Genomic DNA, 17,417 nt, shown 5'->3' with positions numbered 1-17,417 from the left:
AGTTCTGATCCCCCAGATGGGGCCCATACCTGGGTCTCAGACAGGTTGAGTTGCCGGGCCAGTTCGGTTCTCTCCCGGCCCACCACGTACTGGCACCTCTGGAACTCCATCTCCAGCCGGTACAGCTGCTCCGCGGTGAAGGAGGTTCGGGTCCGCTTGGGTCGGTCCAGGTCCAGTCCCTTGGGTAGGATGATCTCCCGGATGGAGCCCTTGGCATCTGAAGGGGCAGAAGAGGCAGAAAATCAGTGCCGGGAAATTACCCCACTCTGTGGGGGGGATCACAGGGGCCCCTGGACCCCACAACCTGGGGGCCCCAGCACTGAGCCCTGACATCGGATCATTTTAATTGTTTGTAGATAAATCTGATTTAAATTTTTTTTTAATTAAAGAAATAGAAAAAAGGAGAACAATGAAAGAGGAAAATAAATCGCGATATTCGGTATAAATAAATCGTTTATATGATATAATCGTACATAAAACATTCCATCTTCCCCAAATTATTCTTTCTAGATCTTCCCGATAATTTCCCACATTTTACAAACCGATTTTCACAAACAAAACAAAAAATCCTGAAAAAACATCAAAATAAAAAATAAAATTGTAATTGTATCATTTCTTTTCTTATTGTGATTTGTACAATTATTATCTGGATTTGTTTTTATTTATAGGAAGTGATTTATGTGCTGTAACATTTTCATCATTTCATTAGAATAGAAAATAAAAAGAACGAAATACATATAATAATACAATAACAATAAAATTGTAACGATTTCTATACAATCTGAGACTGTCGGGGCTCTGATCTGTGCCCGGGGGGAGGGGGGATAATATCGGGGTGCTCCGGTTATATTGGAATTATTGGAGGATTTTCGGTGCCTGGGTCGGGAGATTTCTCCTGCTGACATTAATGAAGGTAATGAAATTAAAGCTGCGATTATATCGGGATATAAGGGGAGAGGAGCGCTGGGGGCTAATGCGGAGATTCTGCCCCAGGAGAGCTTCGGAGGGGGGCAGAGGATGAATTTCTAAAGAGGGCGCAGAGGCTGGTATGGGGGGAATAAGCTTGGCATGTAGAGACTGATAACATTTGTAAAATTTGGGGGGAGAGAGGTTGGCATGGAGGGCTACTATGGGGGAGAGAGGTTGGTATGGAGGGCTACTATGGGGGAGAGAGGTTGGTATGGAGGGCTACTATAGGGGGAGAGAGGTTGGTATGGAGGGCTACTATAGGGGGAGAGAGGTTGGCATGAAGGGCTACTATAGGGGGAGAGAGGTTGTTATGGAGGGCTACTATGGGGGAGAGAGGTTGGTATGGAGGGCTACTATGGGCGAGAGAGGTTGGTATGGAGGGCTACTATAGGGGGAGATAGGTTGGTATGGTGGGCTACTCTGGGGGAGAGAGGTTGGTATGGTGGGTAGTAGGTTGGCATGTAGGGACTTGGTATAATTTGTATTGAGGGTTTTAGGAGGCTTCTACAGAAGGACAAAGGCTGGCATGGAAGGTACTAGGCAGAAAGTTAGGTATGTTGTGTAGGAGGATTGGCGACTTGTTGGTACAGAGGCAGGAGTGGGGCAATAGAGATCAGCCTGGGTGCATGGTCTGGCAGAATTTGAGGCTGATATTCCCCCATTCTAGATGAAGTATTTGGTTGATGATGGTGGGTATGGGGTTGGTGTTCAGGGACAGAGGCTGGCATATGAACATGTGGTGTGTATGGGGACACGGGATCTGGAATGTGATATCATGGCATGTAGACTGGGGAGCAGACGGTGGCAGCCTGGCACTGGGACCCACAGGCAGATATAGGGTGACTGGTACGGAGACAGAAGTTGGCACGTTACCTCGGACCAGAATCCTCCTGCAGTAGTCAGGGTCGGCTGCTCCAACGTTCTTGGACTTGGCGCAGGGGTCCGAGGCTCCGGGCGTTGGGTATGCGGCTTGCTGCTCTTTGAGGTAAGAGTCCCCGTGGCTACATTGGCTGTCCCTGGGGTCTTTGCCTTCCTTGTGCCCGGGTTTGGTGTTCCGGGGCTCTTCTGTGCCAGGGTTGCACCTAATGTCCATACTGCGCGTTTTCTCAAACATATATAGAGAGGAAAAGGGGTCCAAGGCTGGTACGGTGGGCACTGGGGTAACCCAATAATAATTAAAGGTCCCCAACTGGTGCTGCGGTATCTTGGTGCCGATTTGGACAATGGGTTCCCAACTGGAACCTTTGGGCACCTGGACGTATGGCAGTGATTTTGGGCACAAGGTCACCAGGTATTACCCCGGGGGTCTGCGTGTGCCGATCTGGGGTCTGCAGGGATTAAGCTCCTGAAGTGTACGCAGGCTCTTGTATGTGGTGCTGCCGGTGTCCAGTGATTGAGGAAAAGCAGTAAAAAGCTCTCATGCCTCCTTATTAGACGCACTCATCATACGCGGGGTCGCTAGATGCTGCCACTGATTACGGGTAATTTTCAAGCCTCCACTTTGAGGTTACCTCATGAATACACTAAATTGTTTGGCTAATATATTAGATCACAAATGGACGCTTCCTGAGCCTGTCCCCAATCAAGTCCAGCTTATCCAGAGGCGCACACACAAGTGATTGGTCTGCTGGAGTCAATCACCGTCTCCTGGAATGACACAAACAAACAACAACTTTCCTTTTGTGTGAGAAGATTCCCCGTAGATTGTCAGCCCCTGGGGACCCCGCGTTGCCCTTCAGGACTCCCCAATCATCTTCCAACAGTTTTCGCCAGCAGAATTCCCATCCTTGGCCCTCATGGACTGGGGAGAAAACTCTTCCTGGGGCTGCGAAGGGTCCTCACCCATCCAGCTGGGCTCCGAGGTGCCGGGGCCCCATTCACACCCCTCCAGTCTGGTGCAGAAAGTTGCCTATTATCCCAGCAGCGCAGCTCACACACAAGGCGCTCTAATCCAATAAAGCCATTGATTAGGCCACAATGCCTCATTTCAAACCACTGCCCCTGAGTCCTTGTCACCTTGCGGAAGGCCCCTCCTCGCAGACCTGCTCATTCATTGCTTTATGAGGAATGTGAGGGAGAAGAATGGCCCCGGAGTTGCTAATTATCTAATAGGAGCAGTATTAGTGCACAGCCCCGGGGAGGGTGTCTGCCGGGCCCTCCGGATGAAAGGCTACACACAGGTCTCCCCGTTCTGGGCGGATAGGGACAACAAATTCTCCCCATGGAAAGTCAACGCTGACTTCTTTCTTTGGGGGCCCTGCTTTAACCCTATGGGGGCCACGCTTCTGTCCCCAGGAAGTGGCAGAGGTTTTATTCCCGCCGACCCATTAATGAGTATAATAGATATTTGTTGGGTCCTCATCTGCAGCCCCAAATTTATTGTACAGCGCTACATAATATGCCGGCGCTTTATAAAAGATTTTTAGGTCTGAAATCATGGGGGAAATCTCCCCATTGTGGGAGGGGCAGAGACACAAAGTACTGGGGGAAATCTCCCCATTGTGGGAGGGGCAGAGATACAAAGTACTGGGGGGCTGTGTCATCCATTGAACAATCACCCCAATAATTCACCCCCTTATTAACCCTTGGTGAAATCTTTTTTCCCTTCATTCATTCTTCTCTATAATAAATCATTGCGTTGTAGCAGAATCACCATTGCAATGTATTTATATTCAGACATATGGAGAGTGAAATATGCCGTGAAGTTTCAATTAATTAAAAGTATAAAAATCATTAATTATTCCCATGGACTTTCATTCTTCATTCCCTCATTTCTGTATTTTCTGTTTCTACGGTTACTGTTGTGGTTTTTAATGATGAATTGAAGGTTTTATATTCATTAACGCGTCCCTGAACTCCTTTTTGAAGAATAAATGTGTTTTTGACCTCTTACACACATTGAGCTCTACTTATAAAACAGGGAATGTGACATTTCCATAAACATTCCCTGGTGGGAATTAATTAATGCCATTAAAACATATGAACCTGGACCATTCCCACGAGGGAACGTTTGAGTGAATGTCAGATTCCCTGTTTTATAAATAAAACCCTTTAGGTGTCAGATAACCTTGTCCCAGTACTGATGGGGGGAATGATACACAGACTATTTGTGGGTGAATTATTCATAAATGTCTATTGGATGTGAAATGTACCCCATTGTCCCCCAGTGAATATTGAGGCTGAATGTGTGCGGAGAGCCTTGTATTTGTTCCAGATCTCCAGTGGTGATTGGACACAATGTTGGTTGGGGTATCTGTCCCCCCACTAATGTATATAATGACCCTGGTGGGCAGGAGGGCCACTTACCTTGGACATAGAGATGTCAGCAGGTTCAATATTTATTTGCCTCTGAGGTCGGTGAATGTGATTGTTATATTGATGATCTGATCAGCCATCACTCCGGGGATTGGAGTGTACAAGGATCACCTTGATTTAGAAGAGTTGGCACTGTATGGCAAATATTGGGCAGGTCTGTGGTGCTTAGTATTTGGCCCCTCAGTATGTCCGGGGGAGGGGTGACCCATTGTGCTGAGTCTCATCAATCTGTCTTACAATGCTAATGGATCTCTGCAGCTCTGTTGGGTTCTCCTAGATTTATTGTTTGACCAATCAGCACCAATCAGGTGCAATCTTATTACAAAACTTCTCATTATTGCTCCCTGTACCACCACACAGGATCTGCAGGACATCCATGACATCAATGGTGACATCATCCGTGACATCATCCGTGACATCATCCATGACTTCATCTGTGACATCATCATCATCATCTGTGACATCATCCATGACATCATCCATGACATCATCGGTGACATCATCTGTGATGTCATCTACACTTCCCATCATTCCAGCATCCTCATCCAGCAACACAAATCTATACAACAAAACGGCCACCACTTGGAGGATGTTCCTTCAGCTGTTTTACATGCAAAATAACAAATCCCAAAATCTGGCATTACAAAACATTCACCCAACTTCTGAAATCTGGATAACTGATGGAATTACCCAAAAACTTCCCTAGTTTTACTCTGTTTCACCTCCTCTGGTTTATTGGTGAAATTCTTTGAGGCGCGGACGTCACCGATAAACAAAAGGGGAACTTACAGGAGGAAACCTTCTAAATGTCAGAACAGAAATCCCAAAGTAATGGAATCCCCGGGAAAAAGAAAACTCCAAATAGTGAGGAATCGTCATGTGACCAAATCGTAAGAAATTGGAAAAGAAATGGGAAAAGCCAAACGTCATCCAGAGAAGAAGAGAAGCAGTCAGTGATATGTGGAATAAAGGAATCACCAGATCAGGACAAGTGACCCCTCCGAATGATGATATCGGGACCCGGGGGGCATCATTCCCTCTACAGGACAGGGGTACATTGGAATTTGGGGTGTTTCATCCATGGAAAGGTGATGATGAAATCATTTCTCAGGATCATCACACAGCAAAGATCACTGAAACTTTCATGAATCTCTCGGATGAGATCACCGGATCTTCTGGGGATCCCTGCAGCCAATCTGTTACCCATAGAGGATGGGATCTGATGGATGATGAATATTGGGTGTAACCAGTGGGGGAATTCTGATGTGTGAGCAAACATTACATGACATCACCCATGGCACTTTATATTGGCAATCAGCGGATCAATATCTAAGAATAACTTTATTAGTAAAATAATCCAAAAACAAATTTCTCCTTCCATTCCGATAAATACTTCCACAAAGACATAAAAATCACTTCCAGGGTTATCCAACAATCACAGCAATGTCAGAGGAAAGATTTACAATGCGGAATGGTAATGGGTCCGTCAGGTTCACCCACTGGGGGAATAAAGATGGGGCTATAGAATCCATGGAGCTGATAATTATTATATACATGATCATAGCTGATCCAGAGGAAGGCAAACATCCTTTATAAAGCTCGGAAATGTTTTCATTTTGATTGCTAACAGCTCCGGAATTCCACTCGGAATCAGAGAAATTCTCCTGCGATTGGTCTGATTGGTTGCTGTAATCTGTTTCTGTGTGAATGTGTTGTGAATCTGAATTCTGCGCTGTTATTGAGCATTGGTTACAATTTCATCCAAAATTTGAGTTGAATAATTTTGGATAAAAGTCGGTGAATTTCACCATCACTAAGGATGGAGTTTATTGTCAGGTGAGTCTGACCTGCAGGTGACCTGCATCGAGCTGATTTGTGTTGGTTCCGTATTTCCATCGATTTGTATGAAGAAAACTGTGACTGAAATCACAACCCACCGACCCAAAGCCATGAGTCCACAGAGATTGTTTTCTGTACTTTCACATCTCGTTTGGTCCATTCTTAGGACCCATTCACACGTGGTGAATGTTGGTGAACTGTAGTGCCATTCTATATGAACAGAACCCCAATGCCCGCAGAATGCCCGGGCCCCTGAGTCTGCACAGGAAAAATACAGACGCAGTCAATTTATTTATTTAAATATTTGATTTGAGGATAATAAAACGATGAGAGTAAAACTGACAAAACACAAAAACCAAATGTACAGCGCTACGTCATATGTTGCCGCTATATAAATCCTGTATAATAATAATTATAATAATAATAATAAAAAATCAAATGAACAAAAACATTCACATCCATGGAATCAAAGCAGGAAAATGACTTATAGATAACAATACAGCTCAGTTATTGTAATGTTTGCCTTGTTGTGTTTCAACCCATTCATTCTGCTGCATTGCTGTGTGAATGGGCCCTTAGGTGGGGTGTGCACTGCTGCAATGGGGAGGGGCTCCTAAAATAACCAGTCAGGGGTCGAGCAGGGGGAGGGGCTCTTCATATAGCCAATCAGAGCTGATCCCCTCTGGGCGGAGGGAGCTGGATGGACCAATTGCAGACAATCTGGAATCCTGAAGTAAAAGTTTGGAGTCCTCACCTTTATCCACCTACAGACCCCCGACATATGAGATGCACCCCAAATCCCATCCAATTTATTGGGGTGGAAGCCCCGATCATCCTTTACTGCCATTGTCAATAAGATATAGAGCAGTGTTTATGGACCGGTATAACAAGGGGGCCCCTGGAATACCTTTCAGGTCTCCGGGGCCCCCTTTCTATAATTACTATACCCACAGATCACAGTATATCAGTGTGGGGGTCAGTGGGAAGAATTCCTCTTACATTGCTGGCCAGTGGGATGAATGTCACCCTTACAGATAGCCAATACCATTATTTATTTGCTCACCTGACATTGGGCCCCATTTTCACCTCAGCACAAAGACAAAGAGATGAATAACTCTGATCATTTCAAGGCACCCAGATCAGAATATTTGGGACCCCATGCAACTAAGAAAACCCCATCCATGGAAAATCCCTGGAACATCTGTTTGGTAAATGTTCTCCATACGTCCCCTGAAGTAGCCTATCGGCGAAACGCGTGGGGACACGAGCCGGTCTTTCCTTATTTCTTGAATAGGGATTATTATGTCTAAATAATTGTACAGATACATACAGAATACATTGGTTATATGTACCATATATTGTACAGATACACAAACTGGTATTTCCTATAGATAGCTTACAATATAACCTTTATTTGCTGCACCAACACCCCCAGCTATCTCTCTCTCCTATATACAAATTATTTCATTGGATTGCTGTGTTCTGCAGAGGATATGAAGGCCGGAATCTTCCCACCCGGGATCATTCTGCTTCCCTATCCCCCCTGGGATCCAAATCCTCCAATCAGGAATCATCCTGGACTATTGTGCTGGGAATGGTGGCATTCTATAATTCAACCAGAGGGGGCAGCAGAGTCCCCCAGTACACTGATGAGTCAGCATATCTGAGGCTGCACAGGCTCATGACCAAATGCTGCTCCTGATACTGCAAGGGCCCACACCGCCATTATGGCCTAGAGGGGCCCGCCCATAATTAGGAGTCCATAACCTAGGGGTCCCGGCCATAATTAGGGGTCCCGGTGTTAGGAATAACACGCGTGTTGATAAGAGAGCACACTGTGCAATCTGATTGTACAATCTCCTATAGAGAATTCTAGGACAGTTGTCACCTGGACCCCCCCGGTCGCCTGCTGGCCTCTTTATTGGGCTCTGCTCTCGGAGAAGGGTGACAGGTTCTCTTTAACATGTGTATTAGGTACAATGAGTGAGGAGGGAAATCATCTCCATCAAAGAGAACCTGTCCACAAACAGGACCCGGAGTGCCCCCCAATCCTGACTGCACCCCGAATATGTGCAGACACCCCAATGAGATCCATTGTATCATACAATCTCATCCCCCTGGCCACTTTATTAGGTACACCTGTCCACTGCTTCTTCATCCAAAAATCTCATCAGCCAATCACACGGCAGCAATGTAGACATAAAGTGAGCATCGGAATAGGAATGATTAATAAATAGGATTCATATAGCGCCAACATATTACGTAGCGCTGTACATTGATTGGGGGTATTTCAGAATCTGCTGGGATTTTCACCCACAACCATCCCAGGGAACATACCCGGTGAGGGGCATTTCTCTGGGTGAATATGCCTTGTTGAGGTCAGGGTGAATGACTGGATTGGTTCCATCGTCCACAAATGACATCATTATTTATTATCCCCGGGGGGTCGGAGGGGTCCGGGGACCCCTCTACAATCAACTGACTCCTCCTGCCAGGCATCAAGCATTTCACAGAAAATGCATCTGGGATAGGAGGGCCCCGGGGCCCCAGGTGTGACCTGAATAGAAAGAAATTCTGACACTGGGAAAGGAAATGTAATGAATAAAAAGAAATTCTGGAGGGGCAAAACATTCCCCCTGCCCCTCACCACCAGGGGCCCCCAAAACCCAGAATGATCAGAATGGAAGGATATGATAAATGAAATATAATATTTAGGAAACATTCACGCTGCTCTCTTACGGACAATCAGCACTTTGGTTTCATTAAATCCTTCTTTGTCCCTCTTGTATTCTGTGTGTAAGGGTGACAACATGGGGGAGGAGCAAAGCGTTGTCACTCTATATTAGGAAGTAATGGCAGGATCATCAGAGAATATCATGATCCCGCCTTGTATAACAATATTGATCAGGACACCATGAATATAATCCTCAATTCTCCACCTATAATTCTTTTATTCCAAACATCTGCACACACTGTGGGACATCTCATCATTTACCATATTGGGGGGCATAGATTGGGGACCCCGGATATCATTGTATGGTGTATGGAGAGGCCTCTGCTTTGTGTCAGTGCTGGGCCAGATGTTCCTTCATGTTATGCCATCCACCCTATGAGCATTACCTGCAGATGATAAGTTGTACTCCTGCGCCCTCATGTGGTCACCAGCAGGTATCACATGTAAGCAGCCACATCACATTGGACAGCGAATGAGGGGAAATCCTGCTGACTTCAGCCATCCAATCATGTGCAAGGAAAATCAAGTTTGTTTTATCTTCAATGTGATTGGATATCAAGTAAAAGAATCCACTGACCTCTTACAATGTGATTGGGTACATTCACCCTCTGCCATGTGTTTGTTGGGGGGCGCAGGCTCTGGAAGAGGTCACATGATCCCATTGGTGGATCCCCTCCCCCGGGGTGATTCCGGGATCTGACATATAATGGATCATAAGATAATCAGTGGCTCCTCTCCAGGCTGCCCCTCCCCCCTGGGGCCCCCATTATACACTCACATAAAGAGGACCTGTCACTGAATCCCGGCATGTCACACTCTGACAGTCTCATATTTCAGCCATCACACACGTCTGCTGCAGGCAGGAGGAAGCCTTTCCTCAGTCACCCCTCCCCCACCCTGTGTCAGATTCCGGGATTGGGTGTGAGGTGGTAACCTATGGCAACCATTCACACAGGAGCTCCCCCTCCGGTAATAGCCGGTAATGCAGCTGTCAGTGAGCTCCTCTGGGATTGGCTGGAGGAGGAGGAGGGGGGAGGGGCTCTCCTCAGTCCTCTCCGCTGCTCAGCATGTCCCGGAGGTGCCGGCGGAGGTTCTCCCGGTTCCTGTGGTCGGTGTTCCCTCACCTCAGCCTGGTCTCCTGCCTGCTGCTCTACAGCCTGGCCGGGGCCCCTCTCTTCCAATGGCTGGAGGGCTCCGCGGAGGCCGGCCAATCACAAGCCGAGGAGCTGCTGGGGAAGCTGTGGAACGTCTCCCGGTGTGTGCCCGGGGGGTCCCGCGAGGGTGAGGAACCACCTATGGGGGAGGGGAATTACCCGGGGCCCCTATTGTCCTATTAGGGGGGGGACAGCCAGGACGTGGGGGGCCCCATGTGGCCCTTGTATTGCCCACAGAACAAACCCCGGCTATCTCTTCCTAATAATGACTCCAACAACCGGCCCGGGGGGGGGGGCCCCATGGGGTGATTGTGTGATGGGGGGACCCCGGGGGTAATGGGAGGACCCTGTGGGGTGATGGGGGCCCCAAGGGGTGTCATGGCGGTTTGATAGAAGGATTGCTGAGCAACGCTGGCTGTATGCTGTGGGGAATCCTATACCATGGTGAGGTGTGGTCACCCATGGCAACTGAACCTTACCGGGGAATAAAGAGAGGAAAGATGATTTCTCATTGGTTGTTAGGGGAAACTGCAAATCGCTCCCCGCACAGCACCCCATGGGGGGGTTCATGGGGGGCAATTATTGGGGCCCCTTTTCTCCTCAGTGCTCAGGGACCTTGTCCTTGTACTGGCCGTAACCCATAGCAACCGGGACTCTGTGAAGGCGGGGCACCAGACACCGATAGATTCCAGCAGGGGGAGCCACCAGTCACATGGGGGGGGGGGAGTTATGTAAAATTATTATTGATGTGGGGGTTCTAACTTTATTTCCAGTGCCCATGGGGGGTAGGGAGAAGTGTTATGGGTGGGGGAGGGGGGTGTACAGGAGGGGTATACAAAGGGTATTTGGGGTAGTTTATCTTAGATTGTAAGCTCTTGGGGCAGGGTCCTCCCCTCCTCCTCCCGTGTCACTGTAATGTGCAACCCATATTCAATGTACAGCGCTGCGTAATATGTTGGCGCTATATAAATCCTGTTTAATAATAATAATATTTCATTTAAGGATGTGTTATACCCCCCCCAGTTCAGGGATTTATCGACCAATATGTTCACACAAGATTCATCCACTTACACCTAAGATTAATAGGTGCAGCTTGTGTGAATCTTAAATGCAAATTCTTATGAATGAATGTTTGTGTTTTGTATCCAATCATTGTATGAACATAAAACGAAGTTATGGGGGGAGGGGAGGGCCACACCCTGATAGAAGGATCCTCTAGGGCGGGGCCTCAGCTCGATCTGTTACTCTAAAAACACAAGGACCCCCCCTACTGGTGACCCCTCTAGTGATGGTGACCCCACAATTCTATCTATATAGAGGAATCAGGACCCCTGCTGGTGACCCCTGTAGTGATGGTGACCCCCTGTACTTTTGCCCCCTAGAATTGAAGACTTTGCACAGGGTGGGTCCTGGGGTGGGGTGCTGCCATTATAATGTGGATTGTTCCTGAATTCCTCTCCCATTATATCCCCTCGGGGTCACATGACACAGGAAGTGATGGGAATGTTCTCCCTTTTGTCTCCCTTCAGATGAGGACATTTTTCGGAATCTCTCCCTCCCTCTGATTGCTCCATATGTGAGGAGCGGGGGGGATTGGACCTTCCTGAGCTCCCTGTTCTTCTGCTGCACCGTCATCACCACAGTGGGTAAGTGACAGCTCACACGCTGCAATCATCGGTCAGTGACAAATCTTTGTAAATTGGGAAATTGATTATCCAATCTCAGCTTGTTCAGATTGCCAGATCTGGAAGAGTGGGGAGATCAGATTACACAGCCTGCAGATTGGCTCAGCCAAGTAAAGTATAACTCCGGCCCTGGCCGTGACATGCAAAGTGCCGAGGTCAGCAGGAAAAGCGGTGAGAGCTGCTGAAGGCCGGCATTCCCGGGAGAGCTCTTCTTAATGCAGGGTTGTACTTATGAAAGGGAAGCTAGTTTAAGTACCTAAATGTACCTTGTATGAGCTTCTATAATCCCCTGCACAGCAGACTGGGAGGGGGAGGGACAAAACTAGCAGCCAATCAGATGTGCAGCTTGTACTGACAATGAGCATGCTGTCAGGAGGGGAGATCAGAGTGAACAGATGGTAATTTATAATAGATTAATAAATAATATTAGAGATTATTGGGGAGTTTTCTTGTTCCCCATCTGTCCATGGCTTTGCCCCCACTGACACATTTCTCCTCTGCCCAGGTTACGGAAATCTAACCCCCATCACGGTCCCCGGAAGGGTGGCATGTATGATTTACGCCGCAGTCGGCATTCCTCTCATGCTGCTGGTGCTGGCGGATTTGGGTGGCATCCTGGCCGGCTTCCTTTCCAAGACGTTTGAATATTTCCTGGAGTCCTGGCACCGACGTGTCCAGCGCCAATCCAACACGCCCCCCAAGTTCGCCACCTTCCCGCGGGGCCCCCACAAGTCCAGCACCCAGTCCACCCTGGACAGCCGCCTGTCCGTCAGGGAGCCGCTGAACCTGACAGAGGTGCTGAAGAGCCAGGCCACGGTGAAACGGCGTTACATGCAAATGCGCAACATCGACATCTTCGAATTGATCGTCATGAAGGAGAATCGGAACGAGCTGCCCTATAAATGCCCCTTCAAGAAATGCCACTCCTGCCCCGACCTGGACATAAAGCCCACCTCCGACTCCGTCATCTTCAACTTCGACAATCTGGGGGAGGAGGTTGACCGCTTGGACGTTCCGGTTTTGCTCATCGTCCTCATTGTGGTGGCTTACATCATGCTGGGCGCCGTCATCCTCCCGCTGTGGGAAGATTGGGACACGCTGGAAGCTTTCTACTTCTGCTTCGTCACGCTCACCACCATCGGCTTCGGAGACGTCTTTCCCGCTCACCCCAATTACTTCCTGCTGCTGTCCCTGTACACCGTGGTCGGCATGGCCATCATCTGCATGGCCTTCAAACTGATGCAGAACCGCATGGTTGGCCTGTACAAGCAATGCATTATCTGCGTCAGTCGGGGAAACGTTCAGATGACCCCGGCAAAGAGCCAATCATAAAGGAGGAATCGGAGGAGGCGGGACCAGGATCTTCAGGGGAGGGCTACACAACACCGGCTGCCAAACCTGCCAATCAGAAGACTTTCCTTCTTTTAATTCAAGAGTGAAATCCCTGAGTCGGAGTCAGACTGACAGCCAATGAGAAGGAAGAACAAACACAAATGGTCGGTGAATCTGGCACTGGAAGGTGGTGAATCTGGCACCATAGCCAGACGGCATTAGATATGAAAGGAAGCCGGAAAGTGTCAGACATTTCTCTATTGTTCTCTTATCACTGGAATATTACCCAGCATGCACAGCTGTAAAAGGGAACTTCTGGGGCTCTGATATTGCCCATATAATGCCCCATGGGGGGTAAGAGGCAGAGTTTTGGGTCAGCATGAGCCTATCCACTGATTTGCACATATTCATTTTGTATATAATCGGGAATTCTATAGATAAATGGCCCTGCCATGGGTGTCCCCATTGTAAGATTTTCTCATTTCTGGCGATAATTCAAATCTTTGATTTCTCACTTATTGTTCCAGTGACCCCATGAAATAAAGTGGGGCAATTCTCCAATGCGGGGTCACAGACCCCAATAAAGACACGGCACAGGGTCTAACACTGTTATATCCTAATCTTGTGTTGTCTTTACATTCACTGAAGACGATGAATATTTTGGTCTTGCACGTTTTGCACTTTGACACGAGGGGTCTGCATGCTACAATTGTATAATATTTTACATTAAACTATATGCAACCCAGAGAGCCATTTCTTTGATTTGTATGTGGGGAGGAGATACGCAGGACTGGGACAATAAAGCAAACCTGTCACCTAAGGTGTGTTGAGGATCTCAGAGCCCCGAAAACCAGAGAACCAATACTGACAGCGTGTGTGGTGCCACCTGCTGGCCACCTTGGGCTCTACAAGGCAAGTGGGGATTATGTTACAGGTGCACTTTAATTGGGGTTATGGTTTGGGCTGTGCTTAAGGTTGGCCTAACCATACCTAACTGAATAAAGCTCAACCCTATGTACCCCACCTTGTAGTGCAGCGACTTAGCATTCATTCATAGATTCATCTTTCTCTGGACAGGAGGACAATAGGGCAGCCTATGAGGAGCTCCTGGTGCAATAGGGAAACCTATGAGGAGCTCCCGGTGTAATGAGGCAACCTATGAGGAGCTCCTGGTGTAATAGGGCAGCCTATGAGGAGCTCCTGGTGTAATAGGGCAGCCTATCTGATGGGTCCATTTATTATTAATATTAATAAACAGGATTTATATAGCGCCAACATATTACGCAGCGCTGTACATTAAATAGGGATTGTAAATGACAGACTAATACAGACAGTGATACAGGAGGAGAGGACCCTGCCCCGAAGAGCTTACAATCTAGTAGACCATTAAAGACATTCTAGTGACAAAAAAGTTTCACATATTTTCAAGAAATTCCTGTTCTCTCTTGTTGTTGAACCTTGAAGACAGGAAATGAAGAGAAATCTCTTCCATAGGACAAACACTAAAAATAAGAATTACAACAGGTACACTTCTCTACTACCAAAGCAATACCCCATCATACCCACCAGGTGGCGCCACCAGGCCACAGTATTCCATTTGCTGATCCTTAATGACTCATTGATGTATTTTATCTGTGACATAGAATAGATGTGGCTACAAATATTATTATTATTATTATTATTATTAATAACAAGATTTACATAGTGCCAACATATTCCATAGTGCTGTACATACAATGTGTTATACTGAGCTCTGTGTGCAGTGTAATATTCTGATTATTATATCTATCCTCTATATACAGAAATCATATTATACAATGCAGGGGACAGCTCGCTGGGGTAGAAATTTGCACATAAATCCGCAATATTACCCAAATGATATCCAGAATTACTGCAACAATATAAATAACTGCCCCAGCACAGGGTAACTGTACCACATCCGTAACTCATTAGAAGCCAGGGATCAGGATGACAATTCCAGAGCCAAGTCAGCAAAGCTTTCATCTATTTATCCTGTACGAGGGGTGCTGAGAAGTTCCTGGCTTTGCCCAGAAAGCAGAGAGTCGGAGTTATGAAATAACACATTTATTCCACATATCCCCCCGAGACTGATGCACATGGTACAGCGTAGTTGCAGCTTTTCTACACCGTTCATATAAAAGTCCTTTGGTTGGGCCACAAACCAGCTCGCAGCTTTGACGTCAGAAATGTCCTCAAAACGTGGCCCCTTCAGGTGTTTCTTCAAATTCGGGAACAGATAATAGTCCGATATTTGTACAGTTATATACTAAGATATTAGGCTGCATTATGACCCCATTCTCATTATTCTATTTCATCTGGAAGGGGGCAAAGCCAGGAACTTCTCAGCACCTCTCGTACTGTGCTAGGATAGAATGTGCAAATCCTGCGCCTGACACCATCACAAATCACGTGCACAACCCCTCCCTCCAGGGGATTTACACAGGTGCCTGTTCTCTCGGAGTCACCCCACAGGTCCCTGTTTTCTTGGAGTCCCCCCACAGGTCCCTGTTCTCTCAGAATCCTTCTAAAGGTCTTTGTATAGTCGTAGTCCCCCCACATGTCCCTGTTCTCTTGGAGTCCCCCCCATAGGTCTTTGTATAGTCAGAGTCCTCCATAGGTCTCTGTTCTCTCAGAGTCCCCCCATAGGTCTCTGTATAGTCAGAGTCCCCCCATAGGTCTCTGTTCCCTCAGAGTCCCCCCATAGGTCCCTGTTCTCTCTGAGTCTCTCCATAGGTCTCTGTATAGTCGGAGACCCTCCACAGGTCCCTGACATTGATGCCCCCCCCCATCTTTCAGTCATTTTCATCCTTTGTTTCCTTTCATGATCTACAATAACCCAACAATCATTATGAAGATGAAAGATTCACCCTTCAATCCTGACATCAAAGCCGGAGTGAGTCGGAGCAGCGCCGCAATTTACCCTCATTGGTATCATTATCATAAAGAGGAACTCCGCTGAGTGCCATTTGTATGCAGATAGAACAAAAAAATCCTCCAAGGCACCAAGGGGGGGGGGGGGGGGGGGGGGGGGGGGGGGGGTAAATGGTCCCATAATTGGGGGTGATGTACAGAGTTTAGGGACACATTATTGTATGGGCCCCAGTGTGGCCCCGGCGTCAGGCCGCGTGATGACGGATTTGCTCCAATTATCGTGTTCCAGCACTGATTGCAGCTCTTTGTCTGAAGCTAAAAATACTCCCAGAGGTCAGAGCCAGCAACGCATCATATGCCGGGGGACCTTTACATCACTGATATCTGAGGATGTGGGGCAATAATTGGGGCAATTATCATATATTGGGGTGTATGGGGGGATTGGGGGCTTCTGTCTCACATTGTGATAATTGCTCAGAAAACAATGAAATTTGTGCCTCAATAACCACAAAGACGGGAAATCCTGATGTGGGAGGGGGCTGGAAGCTCCACCCACTACGATCTGTCTGCAGAGAACTATAGGAGGGGGCGGAGACAGACCGGTCACCTTGCACAAGGGCAGACAGCAGCACTGACAGGTCTGTATTACAGGAAGTTCCTGCACAGGTCCAACACAGATCTGTTATTCTGACAATATTTGTGTATCCGGGAGCTTTCAGTGCAGCAGGAACGTTAATATAAAGCACAGGCCCAGTCCTCACATTAAGGATTAATAGAGAGGAGCCCACACCCAATCTCCATCACTATCTCTGACTGAACACTAGAGGGCAGCAGAGTGACTGCAATGTCATCTTCCTGCCTATAGGAAAACTCCCTGCATTGAGTGTGATGGGTGGATGGGGGGTCACCCCGGGGGGGGGGTCACCCCTGTAGTCTCAGCTCTGTACAGTACAATGAGGGGGCTACAAATGCAGACATTGTGAATGGAGCAGGAATTGTAGCCACAGTGATTATACATACGCAGATCTCTGCAGAGGAATTATGGAAAACACAGAGGAGTTGTTTAATAAGTGATATGTGTGGCCCCATCACACTGAAATGTCCAGCTGGGGCTCTCAGTGTTCTGATGATTTTATTTCTGGAAAATACATATAAAAAGTTCTATTATATATGCATTGACCATGGACCAATCAGGCGCTGTGTTTGGTGTTCTGAAGATCTGATCCTTTACTGTTATTGGCTGAGGATCACAGGAGCCAATGAACCTCACAACTGCCATCATCCAGCAGACAGGAGGAGGGAGACTGTCTGAGTTGCACAGGACAGCCAATCAGAGTCCAGCTCTCACCTCATTATTCATTACAGCCAATCGAATTACAAGAAACCACACCGGATGTGTAAAGGAGGCGCCAAAAAACAAAATTATATCCCAGAAATGTTATTAGGAATCCAAGCCGAGCCCAAATATTACCCAACAGCACTGCGGTATATGTCAGA

At 47.4% G+C, this 17,417-nt stretch overlaps 2 protein-coding genes across 2 annotated transcripts in view; one reads left to right on the top strand and one right to left on the bottom strand.

Moving 5' to 3' along the window:
- VAX1 (ventral anterior homeobox 1) overlaps positions 1 to 2,083 on the bottom strand; it is a 6,824-nt gene extending 4,741 nt beyond the window's left edge. Inside the window, exons 1-2 of the mRNA XM_072424265.1 lie at positions 1,843 to 2,083; positions 30 to 217 (exon numbers count right to left, since the gene is read on the bottom strand). Of these exons, the coding sequence (XP_072280366.1) occupies positions 30 to 217; positions 1,843 to 2,083 (429 nt within the window). The remainder of the gene's footprint in view (positions 1 to 29; positions 218 to 1,842) is intronic.
- Positions 2,084 to 9,924: 7,841 nt separating this feature from the next.
- KCNK18 (potassium two pore domain channel subfamily K member 18) lies at positions 9,925 to 13,717 on the top strand. Its single transcript, XM_072424749.1, has 3 exons — positions 9,925 to 10,138; positions 11,541 to 11,657; positions 12,202 to 13,717. Exons 1-3 carry the CDS (start codon positions 9,925 to 9,927, stop codon positions 13,026 to 13,028), a joined length of 1,158 nt encoding a protein of 385 aa, XP_072280850.1. The 3' UTR covers positions 13,029 to 13,717.
- Positions 13,718 to 17,417: the final 3,700 nt, after the last annotated feature.

The sequence above is a fragment of the Pyxicephalus adspersus genome, chromosome 10 (genome assembly GCF_032062135.1).
Source record: "Pyxicephalus adspersus chromosome 10, UCB_Pads_2.0, whole genome shotgun sequence".
NCBI lineage: Eukaryota > Metazoa > Chordata > Amphibia > Anura > Pyxicephalidae > Pyxicephalus > Pyxicephalus adspersus.
This window is presented reverse-complemented; position numbering and strand designations above follow the sequence as displayed.

Bases quoted from the DNA above. Each gene is read 5' to 3' on its own strand.
- KCNK18 (XM_072424749.1), top strand. From the start codon at position 9,925: ATGTCCCGGAGGTGCCGGCGGAGGTTCTCCCGGTTCCTGTGGTCGGTG. The intron at 10,139-11,540 runs GTGAGGAACCAC...GTCTCCCTTCAG, and splicing joins GCCCGGGGGGTCCCGCGAGG to ATGAGGACATTTTTCGGAAT. The intron at 11,658-12,201 runs GTAAGTGACAGC...TCCTCTGCCCAG, and splicing joins CACCGTCATCACCACAGTGG to GTTACGGAAATCTAACCCCC.